The sequence below is a fragment of the Mobula hypostoma genome, chromosome 19 (genome assembly GCF_963921235.1).
Source record: "Mobula hypostoma chromosome 19, sMobHyp1.1, whole genome shotgun sequence".
In the NCBI taxonomy this organism is placed as follows: Eukaryota; Metazoa; Chordata; class Chondrichthyes; order Myliobatiformes; family Myliobatidae; genus Mobula; species Mobula hypostoma.
The window spans coordinates 36761678-36778610 of record NC_086115.1 but is presented as its reverse complement, the minus strand read 5'-3'; the positions used below and the strand labels follow the sequence as shown (position 1 = coordinate 36778610).

At 38.8% G+C, this 16933-nt stretch overlaps 1 protein-coding gene across 4 annotated transcripts in view; it reads left to right on the top strand.

Annotated features, from left to right (window-relative positions):
* plce1 (phospholipase C, epsilon 1) overlaps positions 1-16933 on the top strand; it is a 482678-nt gene that overhangs the window by 339516 nt on the left and 126229 nt on the right. For all 4 annotated transcript variants that reach the window (XM_063071694.1, XM_063071693.1, XM_063071692.1 and 1 more), the window contains exon 4: positions 2758-3074. In XM_063071694.1, coding sequence (XP_062927764.1) covers positions 2758-3074 — 317 coding nt within the window. The remainder of the gene's footprint in view (positions 1-2757; positions 3075-16933) is intronic.

Here is a 16933-nt window from a genome sequence, read left to right as displayed (position 1 = left end):
TGCTGCTTGTGCATCCGTCCATTGCTGCCTAACTTTATCATCCCCTCCTTTCATCTGTCACAATGCTAATGATCCTATAAAAGGCAAGTTACTGTGTAACAACAGGGCATGTTGTGGAATGCCCACCACTAGGTGGCAGGTACAACTTGAAGGATGAGAAAGATTTGGGGGTGGACAGACGGTGATGCAGAAAGTTGTGAAAGGTCAGAAGAACGTCAGGGTTCAAATATTCCTTAAAACCGTGTGTGTAGACAGACAAACCCATGCATTATCCAGTAAAACTTAGTGTTTTGTAAATGAGGACTTAGAAGTTGATTTTTTTTTTGTAGGGCAATGATTAAGGGCTGGAGTACTGTTTGAGGTTGTGAAAGCATGATTACAAAAGGGGATTAAACCATGCACCATATGTCTTCATTTTGATGAACCTTGATCTGAGAATTTACATTTCTGAGGGGAGATTTCAGATGCTGAGAGTGGTAAAGGCTAAGCAGATATGAAATAAGGGATTTTAAGACTATGAGGATTATGTGATCAGAGAAAGTCTGTTTCTACGCAGTCAATGATGAGCAATTGTCAATTTATATTTGTTGCACAGGTCGTGAAGATAAATGGTTAGAATTATTTCTCTTTGGAGTTTTGAGAGCATGGGAAACTCTCTAGCCAAAGGAGAGACCAGTGAACCTCTCACTTAAAAATATGGAACAGAAAATGATGAAGTGATATGTAGAGGGACTTGGGGAGTGGAATTTTTTTCTGATCCCCTAAGTAGAGAGTTAACTCAGTTGGACAGAATATTTTCTTTCGGTGCAGTAAATCCTGATGATACTATGGAACTTTCCATGCTGAATTGTATCATTCTGGAGATTTACACAACTCAGATTTTTTTACTACTTTGCAGTCAAATAAACTCAGAAACATTAACATTTTGTTATTTCTTTAAAAAGTAGCAAGCACAACTAAGAAAGATCAAAGTTTCTCAGTGCATATTATTTCTGCACCTAAGTCAACAACAAAAATGAAGCAGACTATATGACTTTGTAAGTAAGTAGTTTAGTTTTTTATTCAATTGGGTGAGCAGTTTTTTTCAATGTGATGATGATAATCAGGCAGGGTGTCATGTGGATATAATGCTTTAATATTTATCTTGAAAAATATGTAAATTCATTAGATTTCCACAAGGGGTGATGTGGGCATGGTGTGGGGTAAAAGCAAAACCCTGCAGATGCTGGAAATATGAAATAAAAACAGAAGATGCCAGATATATATACTTCTGTTTTTTCACTTTTTAATCTATTTCATAAATAAAAACTTAGAGTAATTGATTTACTTTTTTTCTTCTTTCTATATAGTCATGTATTGCATTGTACTGCTGCTGACAAGTTAACAGATTTTATGACACATGCCGGTGATAATATACCTGATTTTGATTCTGATTCTGAAATATCAATGAACTGATGCTGAAGATGGTAGAAACCTTGAGCAACACACACAAAATGCTGGAGGAACTCAGCAAGTCAGGCAACATCTATGGAAGGGGAGTAAACAGTCGATATTTCATGAGCCCTGGTGAAGGTTGTCACCCTGAAACACTAACTCTTTATTTGCCTCCATAGATGCTGCCTGACTTGCAGAGTCCCTCCAAAATTTTGTGTGCAATGTCAGAGATACTCACAGTCAGGGAAAATGTGTAATGGGGAAAATAGAGCTTGGTTTAGGATCTGGCAGTTACAAATGAATGATGATCAGAATTAGGTTTAATATCACCAGCATATGTAGTGAAATTTGTTAACTTTACGACAGCAGTACAATGCAATACATAATGAGATAGAAAACAACTGTGAATTACATTAAGTATATATATTATATCAAGTATTAAATTAAATAAGTAGGCAAAAACAGAAATAAAAAAAGTAGTGAGGTAGTGTTCAATGTTTCAACGCCCATTCAGAAATCGGATGGCAGAGAGAAAGAAGCTCTTCCTGAATCACTGAGTGTGTGCCTTCAGGCTTCTGTACCTCCCTCCTGATGGTAACAGTGAGAAGAGGGCATGTCCTGGGTAGTGGAGGCCACCTTTTTGAGGCACCGCACCTTGGAGATGTCTTGGACACTCCCGAGGCTGGTATCCATGATGCAGCTGTCTAATTTTACCACTCTCTGCAGCTTACTTCAATACTGTGCAGCAGCCCCCCCCCGCCCCCAAATCAGACAGTGATGCAGCCTTTCAAAATGCTCTCCATGGCACATCTGTAGAAATTTTCAAGTGATTTAGGTGACATTCCAAATCTCCTCAAACTCCTAATTTAATATAGCCGCTGTCTTGCCTTCTTTATAGCTGCATCGATATGTTGGGGCCAGGTTACATCCTCAGAGATATTAACACACAGGAACTTGAAATTGCTCACTCTCTCCACTTTCTGATCCCCCTCTGAGGACTGGCGTGTGTTCCCTCATCTTAACCCTTTCTGAAGTCCCCAATCAGCCCTTTGATGTTGAATGGTCAGCATACGGAACCATTAACTCTGTGTCTTGCAGAGTTTGCTGAGTATTTCGTGTGCTCATTTGAGTTCTATAACATGTACCTTTTGTACGTATGCTGTTCTATATTATGGCATAGGAGGTTATAAGCTGTTACTCCTACAAGGTATTGGCAATAATTAAGAACTGTTTGAGAGGATTTCAATTTAAGCTGAGAAATTCTTTCTTCTGTGCATTATTTCCATCAATGGAGCTCAATGGCAAACTTTCTTTATCTTCCAGAGCGGCCACTCTGCATAACAATGGCTGGTTCAAGCACCCTGCCATCCAACATGGCTAGCATCAGCAAGGAGCTGACGGACCTTCAACACTTGATCCAGTTCCCTGAGGAGATTGCCAGTATTCTGACCGAGCAAGAGCAGGAACTCTACCGCAAGGTCTTACCGCTTGACTACCTCTGCTTTCTGACCAGGGATTTGGTAAATCCCAGTTGCCCCGGCAGGTCATCCCCCCTCAAGACCTCCATCTCGGCACCTTTTCTGGACACCAAAAGTAGGGAGCACAATGCAATTGAAGACCTGGTGACACGGTTTAATGAGGTATGCTTCAGCTGGTTCAGCTGATTTGTTCAAGTTTTGCTTCCTGTTGCTAATGGTTATGGTGCTAAAGTTACCAGCTCAGATTTTCCCCGCATTTGTTTCCACTCTGTCTCTGTACCTTTGCCATGAATGCACTGGAAATGGAATTTATACCGCACTTCCGGCATACCTCAAATGATGTTGTTAAAGTACTTAAATGAAATTCCAAACTAGAGCTATTTTGCAGTGTTTATTTCCTTTCAAAAGCACTTAAACTGTGATTGAAGTAAAGAGGCAAAGCGAGTAAGGCCTCTCGTCAATAATTTTATGAACCAAGTCCTTTCACCCAAGCAGCATTGATTCCTTTCTGGATGCATTGCGAAGTGGCTCCCAGGCTCACTGGAGGCTTGAATGTCGGAAGCAGAGTGCAGAGCGCGGCCACTATTGCGCAGCATTAGGGCTATCATGTCGCACGTTTAGTGATGCCGAAGAGGAGGAATTCCAAACCATTGTAAAATCTTCACTCACTACTTTAAGTCAATAGCAATGAATAGCTGTACTAGTGCATTCCAAGTCCTAAAGCTTTCCAAGTAAGGATTCCAAACAAACATTAGGGTAGAGATTATTTTTTATATATAAGTGAAACAATGAAGAAAAACAGAATGAAGTGTACCAAGTGGAAGGTTTAATGAGAAGGAGTAGTGTATAAAGAAAGGGACAAAATCCAGGATCGAGATATTTCCTTTAATTTTCCCGAACTTTTTCTTTTAAGCGCTTATGTCAATTTTTATCATTGATGTGCTTTGTGTAATCTTCTAATTCACAGTGTGCACTTATACCTACTGATTTGCTTCACTATAGGGTTTTTTCTATCTCTGAATATTTTCTCCACCTAGTAATTGTCATTTGCTTTATTGACTTGCAAATCTCTCATGTGAATCACATTTCTTTGTTACCTGTATGACAATAAGATGGTCTGTTGGTGGAGCTTTGCCTAATACAGTCGCATTTGTGGTTTAGTTACTGGGCTCACAGCCATCGTTTCTAGGTCATTATTCCAATATTATGAGCTGGAGTCCAACCATGCCAACTGGTTGCATGCAGATATGGAACCTTTTTTTTAAAAAAAAGCTCTTCTCAGTATTGATAAATTCCAAATTGCTGAATTGTTGTTTATAAAATTTGCCCATCTGTTCATTAATGCCCCTTGGGGAAAGATTTCTGCCATCCTTACCAAGTTCAGTATGTATGTGACTGCAGACCTACCATTGTGATTGACTGTTGGCTACTTCTTCATTAATTTGTAACAATGGCGTCTGGGCTCCTCAGGTTGAGGATGAGCTGACTTACGGAAATTTAACTTCAAGCAAGTTCTCCTAAGCATTGAAAAGGATTTTTCAATAATCAAGTATTTAAGGGTATTCATTCATAACTGGATTAAAACATATATTCCATCACTCTAATCGTGAGTAGTGTTAGGGTAAATATTTGATGAAATATAAGAATTATAGGAAGTATATGTGGAGATACGACATGGATAGCTATAGAGAATGGACATTAGGCTTACTGACAGTTTTGTGAAGTAGAACCTTTATGTAACCCAGAACTGCCTTTACAACCAATAGCCTGATATGCTCTTGTATATAGTCACTCTGGAATCAAAGGCTTCCCTTAAAATTGTAGGTTGTACTTTGCTATAATAAATAGCCATTAAGATTGGCATTGACGGTGGATTGAAATTCAATTTTATGTTTGAGATTTCCTGATCTCTTCAGCTTATAGATGTTAGGGCAGAATGTATAGCAAAGGTCTTTACAGAGCGGATGTGGTATTTTTGCAAATATAAAGTCTGTTACTAATTATTAATTTTCTGACCATTCTCACCTCGGGTAGTTACAATTACAAGATGTGAAAGCTGAACTGTTATTTTACCTTAATTTGTATTAATACTCATGTAGCATGTTCCCATTTGTTTGCAGACCGTAACTAACCAAGTTAAGTGGAAAATGTAAGCCTTGAGACATTACTTTCTGCAGCCATATTTTCAATCAAAATCCTCACCACTCACCCTGAGTTTTGTTTGAGTTGGCAAAGTTGATCTGAGTGATTGACAATCTCACAAGAAGTGGAAATAGGTCATATATCGAAGTACATATTGGAAAAATGATCTGTTGTAGATTATTAAGCCTAGGAAAATTCTGTCTTGTCAGTTTGTATGTTTTCAGCACAGTTGCTATGGCAATGAAGGTCTAATATTACAATAATGATGTTACTCCAGGTAGATGTAGTTTTCTGCTGTCATAGAAGCACCAAAACAGTATTTTATTAAAGTTTAAACATATTACTTCTGTTCACATAATAGCATCTACAAGATTTTGTTTACTTTCCCTTTTATTATAGGAAATCTTTCTCTATTATTACTTTGAAATTGGATCTTGGGTTAAATATTAAACTGACTCTCCCTGGGAGAAATGGAATGGGTTCCAGTTCAAACACCATTCATAATCTCACTAATTTTAGTGTCTATCAAAACTAATGAAACCCAATGTCAAATAGAGAGCTGATTGGTTGTTCAGTTTCATCATGTAAACCCATTATGTTCAAATTAGACTCCCATTTTAAAATGCTTAATGAGTGAGCCTGCCTGCCACCTTTTCAAGCCTTCTCCATGCGTTTCTTTATTAAACACAATTATTTTAGTAGCTGAAAGCTGATTTTAAAGTTCTAAATGTTGAAGTCTGGCCACATCAAATTTAATGCCAGAAACTGAATATTGTTGAATCTTCTATTTTTGGACAAACTCCTGATTTAGCTGTAATTATATAAAACCTCCCATGGTATGCTCTTACCTTGTCAATATTAAAATGCTACTGATTCATTGTTGATTGGGGAGGTTCATTCACCATGAATTAAACTCAGTAAAATATCTGTGATCAGTAAAATCCAAGTTTAAATAAAACCACTTTAATCTAAAGGGCCAGAATATCACTATTGTGATGACCATGGCTTCCGGGTCATTTAATGAACTATAAAACCAAACTGGTGTTTATGGAAAACATTATAAGCATGGAAAAATACCTATCTTAGCCACTGACATTTAACACAAGCAGATTTATATTATTTATCAGCAATTTAATGTTAATAAAATTATACGGTCTGGACTGAGAAATGATTCTGACACAGCAAGCTGTCTCCACCTGCAATTCTATAATGACCTCCTCTCCCATTTGTCATCTTTTCTGAATCCATTCATTTAAAGAGTACCAAATTTCTTCTTACCTCTTCTCACTGCCCCTAAGAAATAATATCAAGCTTTATTATTTCCGCCCCCCCTCCCCCAACCCTGCACCACAATTTCTGTCTCTCCTTTCAGGGAGATTTGGATGTGTTTTGTTCATGAGTTCAATATTCTGACTACCAATACTTCACATTGGTAGCTACAAAATAAAGTGCAGAAGACTATCGAGATAATCACCTTTATTATCCACGAGGTTAAATGTGTTTGCTCTCCTCTTCACTTACCAGTATTTCTTTATGACCTGTTATCTGTCTTGCCAAATTTTTGTGAATTCCAACCAGTTCAATATCACCCTGAGTGAAAGGTGAAAACGACTGACCTTCTTTAAGGCCAAGCAGAGCCTGCTGGTTGAGGTTTGTATTATATCAAAACTCGTGCCAACCCCAATGCAGCATTTAGAAGTGTTCTTTCATACAAGCAGTAAATCAGGGCACAGAAATATGTCAGCAAATGTATCTTTAACACTTCAGGCTCACCTGGACTTAGAGTGAAAGATAATTTTAACACTGCTGTGACATGCTTATGCTATTGGTTTTGCTGAAAGGAAAACAAAACCATAGAAATCCCAGCGGGATCTGCAGGGAGAGAAAAATTAAGTAACATTTCAGGACTGACAGGAGGTCATCAAGCTGCAATGCTAATTATTTCTCTCTTCACACATTCTGACTGATCTGCTGAGTACTTTAAGCACTTTTTGTTTTTAATTCAGATTTCCAACATCTGCATTGTTTTGCTGCTGCTTTTAGTTTGCAAGGGTTTAAAATACCAATTAGATTCCAATAAGGAACCAATGGCTTTGGTAAGGTTCCCACCTGCCACAACAAAAGAAATTGACTCCCAACTAGCTTGTCTTACAAAATGCTGGAGGAACTCAGCAGGTCGGGCAGCATCTATGGAGAGGAATAAAGAGTTGACGTTTCAAGATGATCCCTTCACCAGGACTGGAAAGGAAGGGAGAAGAAGACAGAATCTTCCCCTTTCCTTTCCAGCCCTGATAAAGGTTCTCAGCCCGAAATGTCAACACTTAAAAGCTGCCTGACTTGCTGAGTTCCTCCAGCATTTTTTGTAGAGTTTCCAGTCTGTGTCTCATTGCAGAATAGGTGAAAAACTGGGAATAGGGAATCCTATAGAGCCCACAGCGAAAGATATGAGAAAGAAATTCATTTGACTTGGTCATTAGCAGTCAGGGCCTTATGGTGTTCCATTAAACTGCTCTGAATATTTAAGAGAGCATTTTTCCAGACTGAATGACGAGAACAGATTACAAAAAATTAACTTAACTACCTTCCAGTTTTCTGCCTGCAGTTAGTTTGTAATTTGAGTCTTAATTTTGCGATTTTTACTGCCAGATGATGCCAATGTAATTACCTCAGCATTGGTAGTGAGTAGATGAGTAGAGTTGGGAAGGGTGGTGAGAACAATGGACAGCATTTCCCACATTGCAGCTCACTGCTGAGACAGCATGTGGCTACCAAGTGAAAAGCCAGTGGCAGAAGGCTACAGTAATATCCTGTTTCGGATGGTCCGCCGCAGTAAGGGAACTTTGGGATGCGGCTATTGGGATTGGATCAGTAAATGGGTGAAAGAGGCAGTCAGAAAAGATTGCGGAATAGGAGGGGGCATGCCCCTGCAATTGGGAGGCAGAAGGATAGTGAAGTGGTTGTGGTCATAAGAGCAATCAGGAGAGAAATAGATGAAATGGGAGTAGTGGGTCGGGTGGGGGGGGGGTGGTTGGTGGCTGGTAATGTGGGGAGGTGAGGGTGGGTGAGAAATCTCAAGGTAAACGTGACTGGAAAATTCTTCAGAGCCAAATGAGACTGTGGAAATTTGAAATGACAATCAGATGGGTTAGGGTCAGGCCCATAGTGCAGGACGCAGTGACAAATGTTTTTGATGTGATAAGGAGTTTACTCCATCTCCTTCTGACCTATTGATTTGATGTAACCAGTTTGACAGGCTACCACTGACTCCATTTAAATCAGGTTCCTATTTGCATTGTGAGAGCTTCTGCTTAAATATGATAATACTGTGATCTATCTCTTGATAGTGGGAAATGCAACATATCCAGCCCCCCAAAAAAAGTGGTGGCAGCCAGATTGTCAGGCAACAAATCCTTGTTCTGATATCCAGTCCTGAGGAAGGGTCTTGGCCCACAAAGCTGATTGTTTATTCCTCTCCGTAGATGCTGCCTGGTCTGCTGAGTTCCTCCAGCATTTTGTGTGCGTTGCTCATGATTTCCAGCACCTGCAGAATCTCCTGTCTTTACGAACACAACTTCTAATATTTTTAGCATCCTGTCGCTGCGAGCCCCTGCCAAACCCAACCATTCTGTGCATTCTAAGCATTATTTTTCACCAGTCAGTAGTGAGAATGTGAAACAGTAATAGGGAGCATTGGGACTTTTAACAGTTTTTTACGATGAGGTCGTTTCACAACAAAAATTGCAAACCTCAGGGGAATATTTAACACAAGCTGACAAAATGTTGGCCAAGAGTGCTGCATCCACCATAATATCTGGTTTTGAAACAAGGTGGTCTATTGAGATGTCCCAATGTCACTCACTGTTGCAATTACTTTGAAGTACCCATATTGTACGTTACCAAGCGGAAGATTTTCACCTAGAAGGCCGGTTTGAAAAAAAAATTGGCACTTTGATTGTCCTGAATTCAGAGGAGGAATCAAGTTCCTGGCTTCTTGCCCAGCAAGGTTATAAGCCTGGTCTACAGAATTTGGAATGGATGTAGTCAAAAGTTTTTTTTACTCTCTTAAATGTTCATGTATACAACTGTTTCTATTTAATTGTTTCATATATATATATATATATATATATATATATATATGTAGATGAATATAGATATATTTCATCTAGAAATTTGGAGAATAAACAAAAAAACACTAACATTTACTCTGAGTCTAGTGACAGTGAAGCCAGATTAATGCATATGTAAACCGTCATGGTGTAGCATGGGAATGTTGCAACTCTCTTCCATTCACTGCCTTCCTGACATTTTACAATCAGATCAAAGGCTGAATCTTCACTGTATAAGATATAGTTACATTCATGCACTTCAAGAGGCACCTTATCCATGAATGCAAACTCGTTCATTCATTATCATTCATTTGCAAGATAAAATCATAATTTCCCATTTGGTACCCAGTGAAAAATGGGTGAAGTGGTAGTAATAATGAGTGGAATAAAAGATTCGGTCTCTTGTTACTTCCCTATCAGTTTTTGGCTAATATCAAAGTTGGCATCATTCTCAAGGTTAGTTTGATTCAAGTTGGAAGCAGTTGGATACGCATAAATCATTTGATTTTGACTGAACAGCCAGTTAGTGTTTGTAACAAAATATGCCATTGCACTTAAATGCCCTGGAATGGACCTGCGCACATTTTGTAGACTATATTTGCGCTAAAGGTACTGCCAATTTGAGGTAACACAAAAAAAATTGGAAAATAGGTACCTCCTTGCATCATGAAAGCATTAGCATCATCTGACCTGTGTGTTTTAAAAAGATTGCTTCCAAATTAATTACAGAACAATTAATTGTCCCATTGGAAACACGTCAATGCCATTCATGTGATCTCTCTGCTGGCATGAAAATGAGGAAGGAGGAAGAAACCAGGGATTTGGGGGTGAGAAGGTGGTGAAATTTAATTTAATGGGGTGGGGGCGAAGGATGCATTTCTGAGCTTTGGGCTGCCCGTGATGAGCCAAGGGAGTGAGAAATATGATCATCCGGTGTACATCCAGCTGTGAATTTATTGGTGGACAGTGGAATGAGCTGGAATGCATCAGCATCTCTGATCCCATCTCACGCTTTAGGTAGCTTTATAATGAAATGTGAAACAGGTAATGCTTTATTAAATATAAAAGTAATGTCTCTTTAAATGACATTAAACTCTATTAATTTGGCACACTCTAAGAATAAACAGGGAAATTACAGGCTGGTGAGCCAGACGTCAGTCATGGGTAGATTACTGGAAGGTACACTAAGGAACAGGATATATGTATAAGTATATACTAGTAAGCACTAGAGTCTTTTTCATATGTATAAGTATTTGGATAGACAAGGACAGATTTGTGCTTTGTGTGCAGTAGGTCATGTCTAACCAATCTTACAGAGTTCTTTTCAAGGAGGTTACCAAGCAGGTTGATGAAGGAAAGCCAGTAGATGTTGTCTACATGGATTTTAGCAAGGCTTTTGACAAAGTACTGCACACAAGGCTGGCTCAGAGGTTAAGTTACTTGGCATTCATAATGAGATAGTCAATTATGTTCAACATTGGCTTAGTGGAAGATGCCAGAGTGTGGTAGTCGATGATCGTCTGTCTCACGGAAAACCTGTGACTAGTGGTTTGCTGCGGGAGTCGGTGCTGGGTCTGTGCTAATCATCTATACCAATGATTTAGATGATGAATATGATCAACTGTATCAGTAACCTTTGGATGGCACCAATATTGAGGGTGTAATGGAAAACTATCAAAACTTGCAGTATGATCTTGACCAGGGAAGAAAATGGGCTGAAAAATGGAACATGGAATTTAATGCAGATGAGTGTAAGGTGTTGAACTTTGAGTGGGTTTATCAGGATAAGACATATGCAGTGAATGGTAGGGCTTTAAGGTTTGCACTAGAACCAGGGAACCCAGGAATACAGGTCAATAATGCCTTTAAAATTGTGACACAGGTAGACAGAGTCAAAAAGAAAGATTTTGGCACATTGATCTTCATAAATCACGACATTGAGTGCAGGAGTTGAGATTTTATGTTGATGGAGTTCTGTGCAGTTCTGGTCACCTATCTACAGTAAAGATATCAATAAGCTTTATCAAGCACAGAGAAAATTTACAAGGATGTTGCCAGGACTCAGCAGATAGGAGGGAGATTAAAAATCGGACTGAGTGGTGCCTCAACCTCTCACTCAATGCCAGCAAGACCAAGGAGATAATGATTGTCTTCAGGAGGAGGAAACCAGACATCCATGAGTCAATCCTCGTCAGGGGATCAGAGTTGGAGAGGGTGAGCAACTTTAAATTCTTCAGTGTGATCATTTCAGAGAACTGTTCTGGGTCCATCACGCAAGTACCATTATGAAGAAAGCATGGCAGTGCCTGTATTTCTTAGATGCTTCTGAAGACTGGCCATGTCATATAAAACTGTCACAAATGTCTATATATGGATGGTGGAGAGTACTTTGACTGGTCGCATCACAGGCTGGCGTGGAACCACCAAAGCCCTTGAACAGAGAATCTTACAAGAAGTACATATACTTCAGTCTATCATGGGTAAAACCTTCTCCACAACTGAACACATCTACAAGGTGCACTGTTGCAGGAAAGCAGCAGCCATCATCAAGGGTCACCCATTATCTTGGCCATGCTCTCTTCTAACTGTGGATTCAGTCCAGTACTTCACAGGTAAAACCCATCTACATGAAACATTGCCGTAGAAAAGCAGCATCCATCATCAAAGATCCTCACCACCCAAACCATGCTCTTTTCTCGCTGCTGCCATCAGGTAGAAGGTACAGGTGCCTCAGGACTTGCATCACCACCAGGTTCAAGAACAGTTACTACCCCTCAGCCATCAGGCTCTTGAACAAAAGAAGTGGAGGTAACTGCATTCATTCTATTTCTGGTGTTCCCACAACCAATGGTCTCACTTCAAGGACTCTTTATCTTGGTAATTCATGCTCGTTATTTATTGCTATTTATTTATACTGTATTTGCACATTTTGTTCTCCATTGATCCTGTTTACAGTTACTGTTCTATAGATTTCCCAAGTGTGCCTACAGAAAGAGAATCTTAGGGTTGTACGTGGTGATACGTATGTACTCTGATAATAAATTTTACTTTGAACTTTGAACTGCTGCTATCAGGAAGGTGATACAGGAGCTTTAGGACCCACCACCAGGTTCAGGAACAGATATTACCCCTCAACCACCTTGCTTTTGAACCAGAGAGTAAAGCTTCACTCAACTTCACTTCCCCCTTCTCTGAACAGTTCCCACAACCTCTGGATTTATTTTCAAAAACTTTTCATCTCATGTTCTCAAAATTTATTGTTTATTTATTTATTATTTTCTCTTTTGTATTTGCAAAGTTTGTTGTCTTTTGAACACTGCTTATTGGTCCATCCTGTTGAGTGTGGTCTTCCATTGATTCAAGTGTGTTTCTTGTATTTACTGTGATTCCTGCAAGAAAATGAACCTCTCAGTTGTATATAGTGACAAATATATTATGCATATTGCTAATAAATTTACTTTGATCTTTGAGGACGTTCATTAAAAAGGAAGTTTGAATAGGTTAGGAATTTATTCACTGAAGCTTGGGATAATGAAGGGCGATCTTATAGAGATGGATAAAGTTATGGGGGTATAGAAAGAGTGAATGCATGCAGGCAGGCTTTGTCTTTCAGGTTGGGTGAGACTAGAAGTAGAGGTCATAGCTTTAGGGTGATGGGTGAAATATTGAAGGGAAATCTGAGCGGGTACTTGCGCATTCAGATGGTGTTGTGAGTGTGGAATGAGCTGCCAGTGGAAGTGGTAGATGTTCGTACAATTGTAAAATTGAAGAGAAGTTTGATAAGTACCTGGATGGGAAGAGAATGGAGAACTATGGTCCAGGTGCAGGTAGATAGGACCAGGCAGATCATGAATGACTAGATGGGCTGAAGTACTCTATAACCGGATTTCAGTGGTGTAGTCCAGTGGCTTTTATAAACGTTAGAACGTTATTCAATATTAATATGCTAACTCACTTTAAGTCACTTTTTTTTGGATGTTGAACTGCAGAATGATAAATATTCCAGTGAACCTCACAAGTTTAATGGGAGTGTTGGAAATAGGCCACTGGGGGTTTCACAGGAGAGTGACAGACAGAGCCAGGTGAGTTTCAAAGGACCATGGAAAACAGAAATGAGCTAGGGACCTAGAGAACCAGACAGGAAAGTGGGAGCCAGGGCAGTGGAGTGTGAAAGGGAGAGCAGGAAAACTTCACTTGATGTGCCAAATGTTAGACCTTTGGGACTTGCGTTGAAAAGTGGTCTATCACTGTTTTACTCTTCACAGTTTTACCACTTGCATGATTAGTATTCCTTATTAAGTTGTTATCAATATAGGATGTAAATTTCTTGATCCAAGTTCGGTCACTAAGCAAACAAGAAATGCTGCTCACGTTGGTGACATCACAAAATGCACAAAATAAAGCTGGACGATGACATCGACATAAAGATGAATAATGGCAAGAAGCCCCTGGTCTATTATCTCAGCTCCTGTCAGCATCGTGTGGACACCCACACCTCATGAACCGCGGCATTTCAAGATGAGCACCCTCTTGAGGGCATCAACGGATAGACATTAAATGCTGGCTCAACCTTTGACGCCCGCATCCCTTGAATGAATAATAGAAAGTAGTTGGGATTTCATTGGGAAAATGTATAAAAATGGTCAACTGTGCTGTATCTATTAAAACCAAAAAACGGGTGCAAAATGTTTTCTCTTATCCATTTTTAAGTATTAATCATTGTTTTCTTTCACCATACTCCTGCAGGCTGAAAACTGCTGCAATAATTTGATTGTCTGTTGGTTAGCCTCCTACAAACCGTTAAGATGTCCAGTAATTATTCACAGCTACTTAGCCATGGCAATACCGCCTTCACTCACTGCTGAAGGATCTTCTTATCTTATGTGCCTGCACTTGTGATCCATCATTTGTCAACATATCAAAGAAACAAATCTCTACAATAGGCTGCTGTAAGCACTGCCAGATTCACTCTTCATCACCTTTTGTGAAAAAACAGAATGCAAAATAATTGAAGTGCTAGCATCAAGGAGAGATAAGAGTGAAAATATGCCCATGTCACACTGCACTTTCAGCATAACTCTGAAGCATTATTACATTGAAGTGTTTTTTTTTGGATTTGTTGATTTTCTTTGTAATTCTTTGCTTTTTGCTACATTGCATCTATGGTACCTAATCTTACATCCACCAAGTACTATTTTTTGGACTCCTGGTTGAGTGACATCGATTACCCTCCCGCACTTCTTCAGTTCTGGCACTTTACTTGTCTCGGACTTTAATATTTCCACCATTTAATCATTAAACCTTCAAAACACCAGAGTTTACTCCTTAAACTTCCCTGCCTTTGTTTAAAACAGTCTTTTAAATGTTCCATTTTCAACTAACTTTTGGTTAACTCCCATAAAATCGACTTAAGTGGTTAAAATGCCAAGCTTTCTGGAAAGCATTGTGGGACATATTATTATCATGATACAGGTTGTAGCAGTTGTTTTGAACTCACTGTAGTTTTATTTGAAGAATTATTCCAGTTTCATAATAAACGGATCCTGTATTTGAGACTGATCTGAGGCATTTTAAAATCAGATATGAGCAATACATGGATTGGATTTCTGAATGATTAGCTAAGAATTACAAAGAAAATCAACAAATCAGAAAATCTTCAATGTAATAATGTTTCATAGTGGAAGTCCTAAAATGTTTTGAGAAAAATATTGGATATTTGCTACCATAATATCCTTCTGTATATCAATGCTCCCAAGAGTCCTGAAAGGAAAATTTGTAAATTCTTGAAGAATAAATGAATGCTGTACTTTGGCCTTTGAAGATCATAAATAAAAGATTGCTTTCCAACCAGAATGTTTATGGTAAAGACTCACAGTTAAATACTTTGTCAATGCAAGTTCTGAGGATAAAACAGCCCTTGCATATTGTACTATTTCCCACTGCATTCAGAATGGTCAGAAATATTGAGTTAGGGATATGAAATTAACATTCTTCTAGGACAGGTGAATTGATTGACGTTCTTCCTTTCCTGATTTGTGAGCAAAGGATGTTGTTCTCTTTCCATCAACAGTGTTTTGATTTTAAGTGCTAAGAATGTTGGATCAACGTACAGTTAATGTTCTGTAGCATCAGCTTAAGTATTGGCATGAGTTTGCATGTAGATATATTCCAATACATCTGTTCATCATTCATATGGATCCTTTTGTGATCTGTGCACCACAACATTGATGGAGAATGCAGAAGGAATGCCAGGTAACTCTGGATACTTATTTTAAGACATTTTATCTAGATTATTAATTTTCTCTATAGCTTATACAAATGATTGAACAGTGCATTTCTTGAAGACCATTCATCACAGGAGCATAATTAGGCCATTTGGCCCATCAAGTCTGCTTCACCATTCCATCATGGCTGCTTTATTATCCCTCTCAACCCCATTCTCCTGCCTTCTCCCCATAACCTTTGACAACCTTACTAATCAAGAATCTACCAACCTCCACTTTAAATATACCTGATGACTTGGCCTCCACAGCCCCTGTGACAATGAATTCCACAGATTCACTACCTTCTGGATAAAGAAATTTCTTCACCCCTCTGTTCTAAAGGGATGGCCTTCTATTTGGAAGTTTAAAAAAATGTATCTTTGCCACTGCCTAGATTAACATACATACTAAGTTAATTATATACACATACGCCATGTTTTAATACATTAGCAGGAAAGGAATCTTTCAATTATGATCTCCAAAGGCCAAAGTACAGCATTCATTTATTCTTCAAGTTCTTTAAGAATTTGTAAATATTCCTTTCAGTAAATTAGTAAGCAATAGTTTGAGGTCTTTATTTCTCACAATATTCTGCAAATATAATATGTAAACAGCATTGCTTTACACCAGGGAAGGAATAATGTTAAGTTTCATATTGTTGATGGGTAACTAGTTTTAAGATCTTGCCCCCGTCCCCCCCTCCCCACCTTTTAAATCTACTTCTCATCTTTTTTTTCTCCAGTCCTGCCAAAAGGTCTCAGCCCAAAACGTCGACTGTACTTTTTTGCATAGACGCTGCCTGGCCTGCTGAGTTCCTCCAGCATTTTGTGTGTGTTGCGTGGATTTCCAGCATCTGCAGATTTTCTCTTGTTTAAAATCTTTTTAGTTTATTGATGCTCCAGATAAATATGAGCAAAAGCTAATGCAGGTATTGAAACTCACAATAAAGTGCAACTTTTCTGTTATAATAAACCACAGAACAAACTTTGTCACGGGAATTGTGAGAATACTTTAAGAAGCTCCCTTTTGCCAAACTTTTGCTAAAACCCTTCATGGTAGTATAATCCACACAATAAAATAACATAGAATCCATGATGAGTTGGTGAAGTGGATCCAAACTTAGCTTGGTCATAGATTGTAGTGGTGGAAATGCTTTCCCTACTGGAGCTCTGATCCCAGTAGTGTTCCATAAGGTTGGTGCTGGGACCTCTGTAGTTTGTAGTATTTAATAATAAATTGAATAGCAATTTTGGGTGGTCTAATTGTTAATTTAGATGAGTTGCAAATTTGGGCAGAGTTATTGTTGATGGACTTTAATCCAGCCAGGTGATGCATTCAAATATAAGATAAAAATATCTAGTAAATGCCAGGGCTCTCAGGAGCATTGCTGTACAGAAGAATGTCAGGGTGAAAATGTTGAAGTAACTGTCATCAGCAATAATGAGCTAACTATGCCCTGAACACATGTACTTTTAGTCGTCAAATATTCTCTTTTAGTTCACTTGCGCAC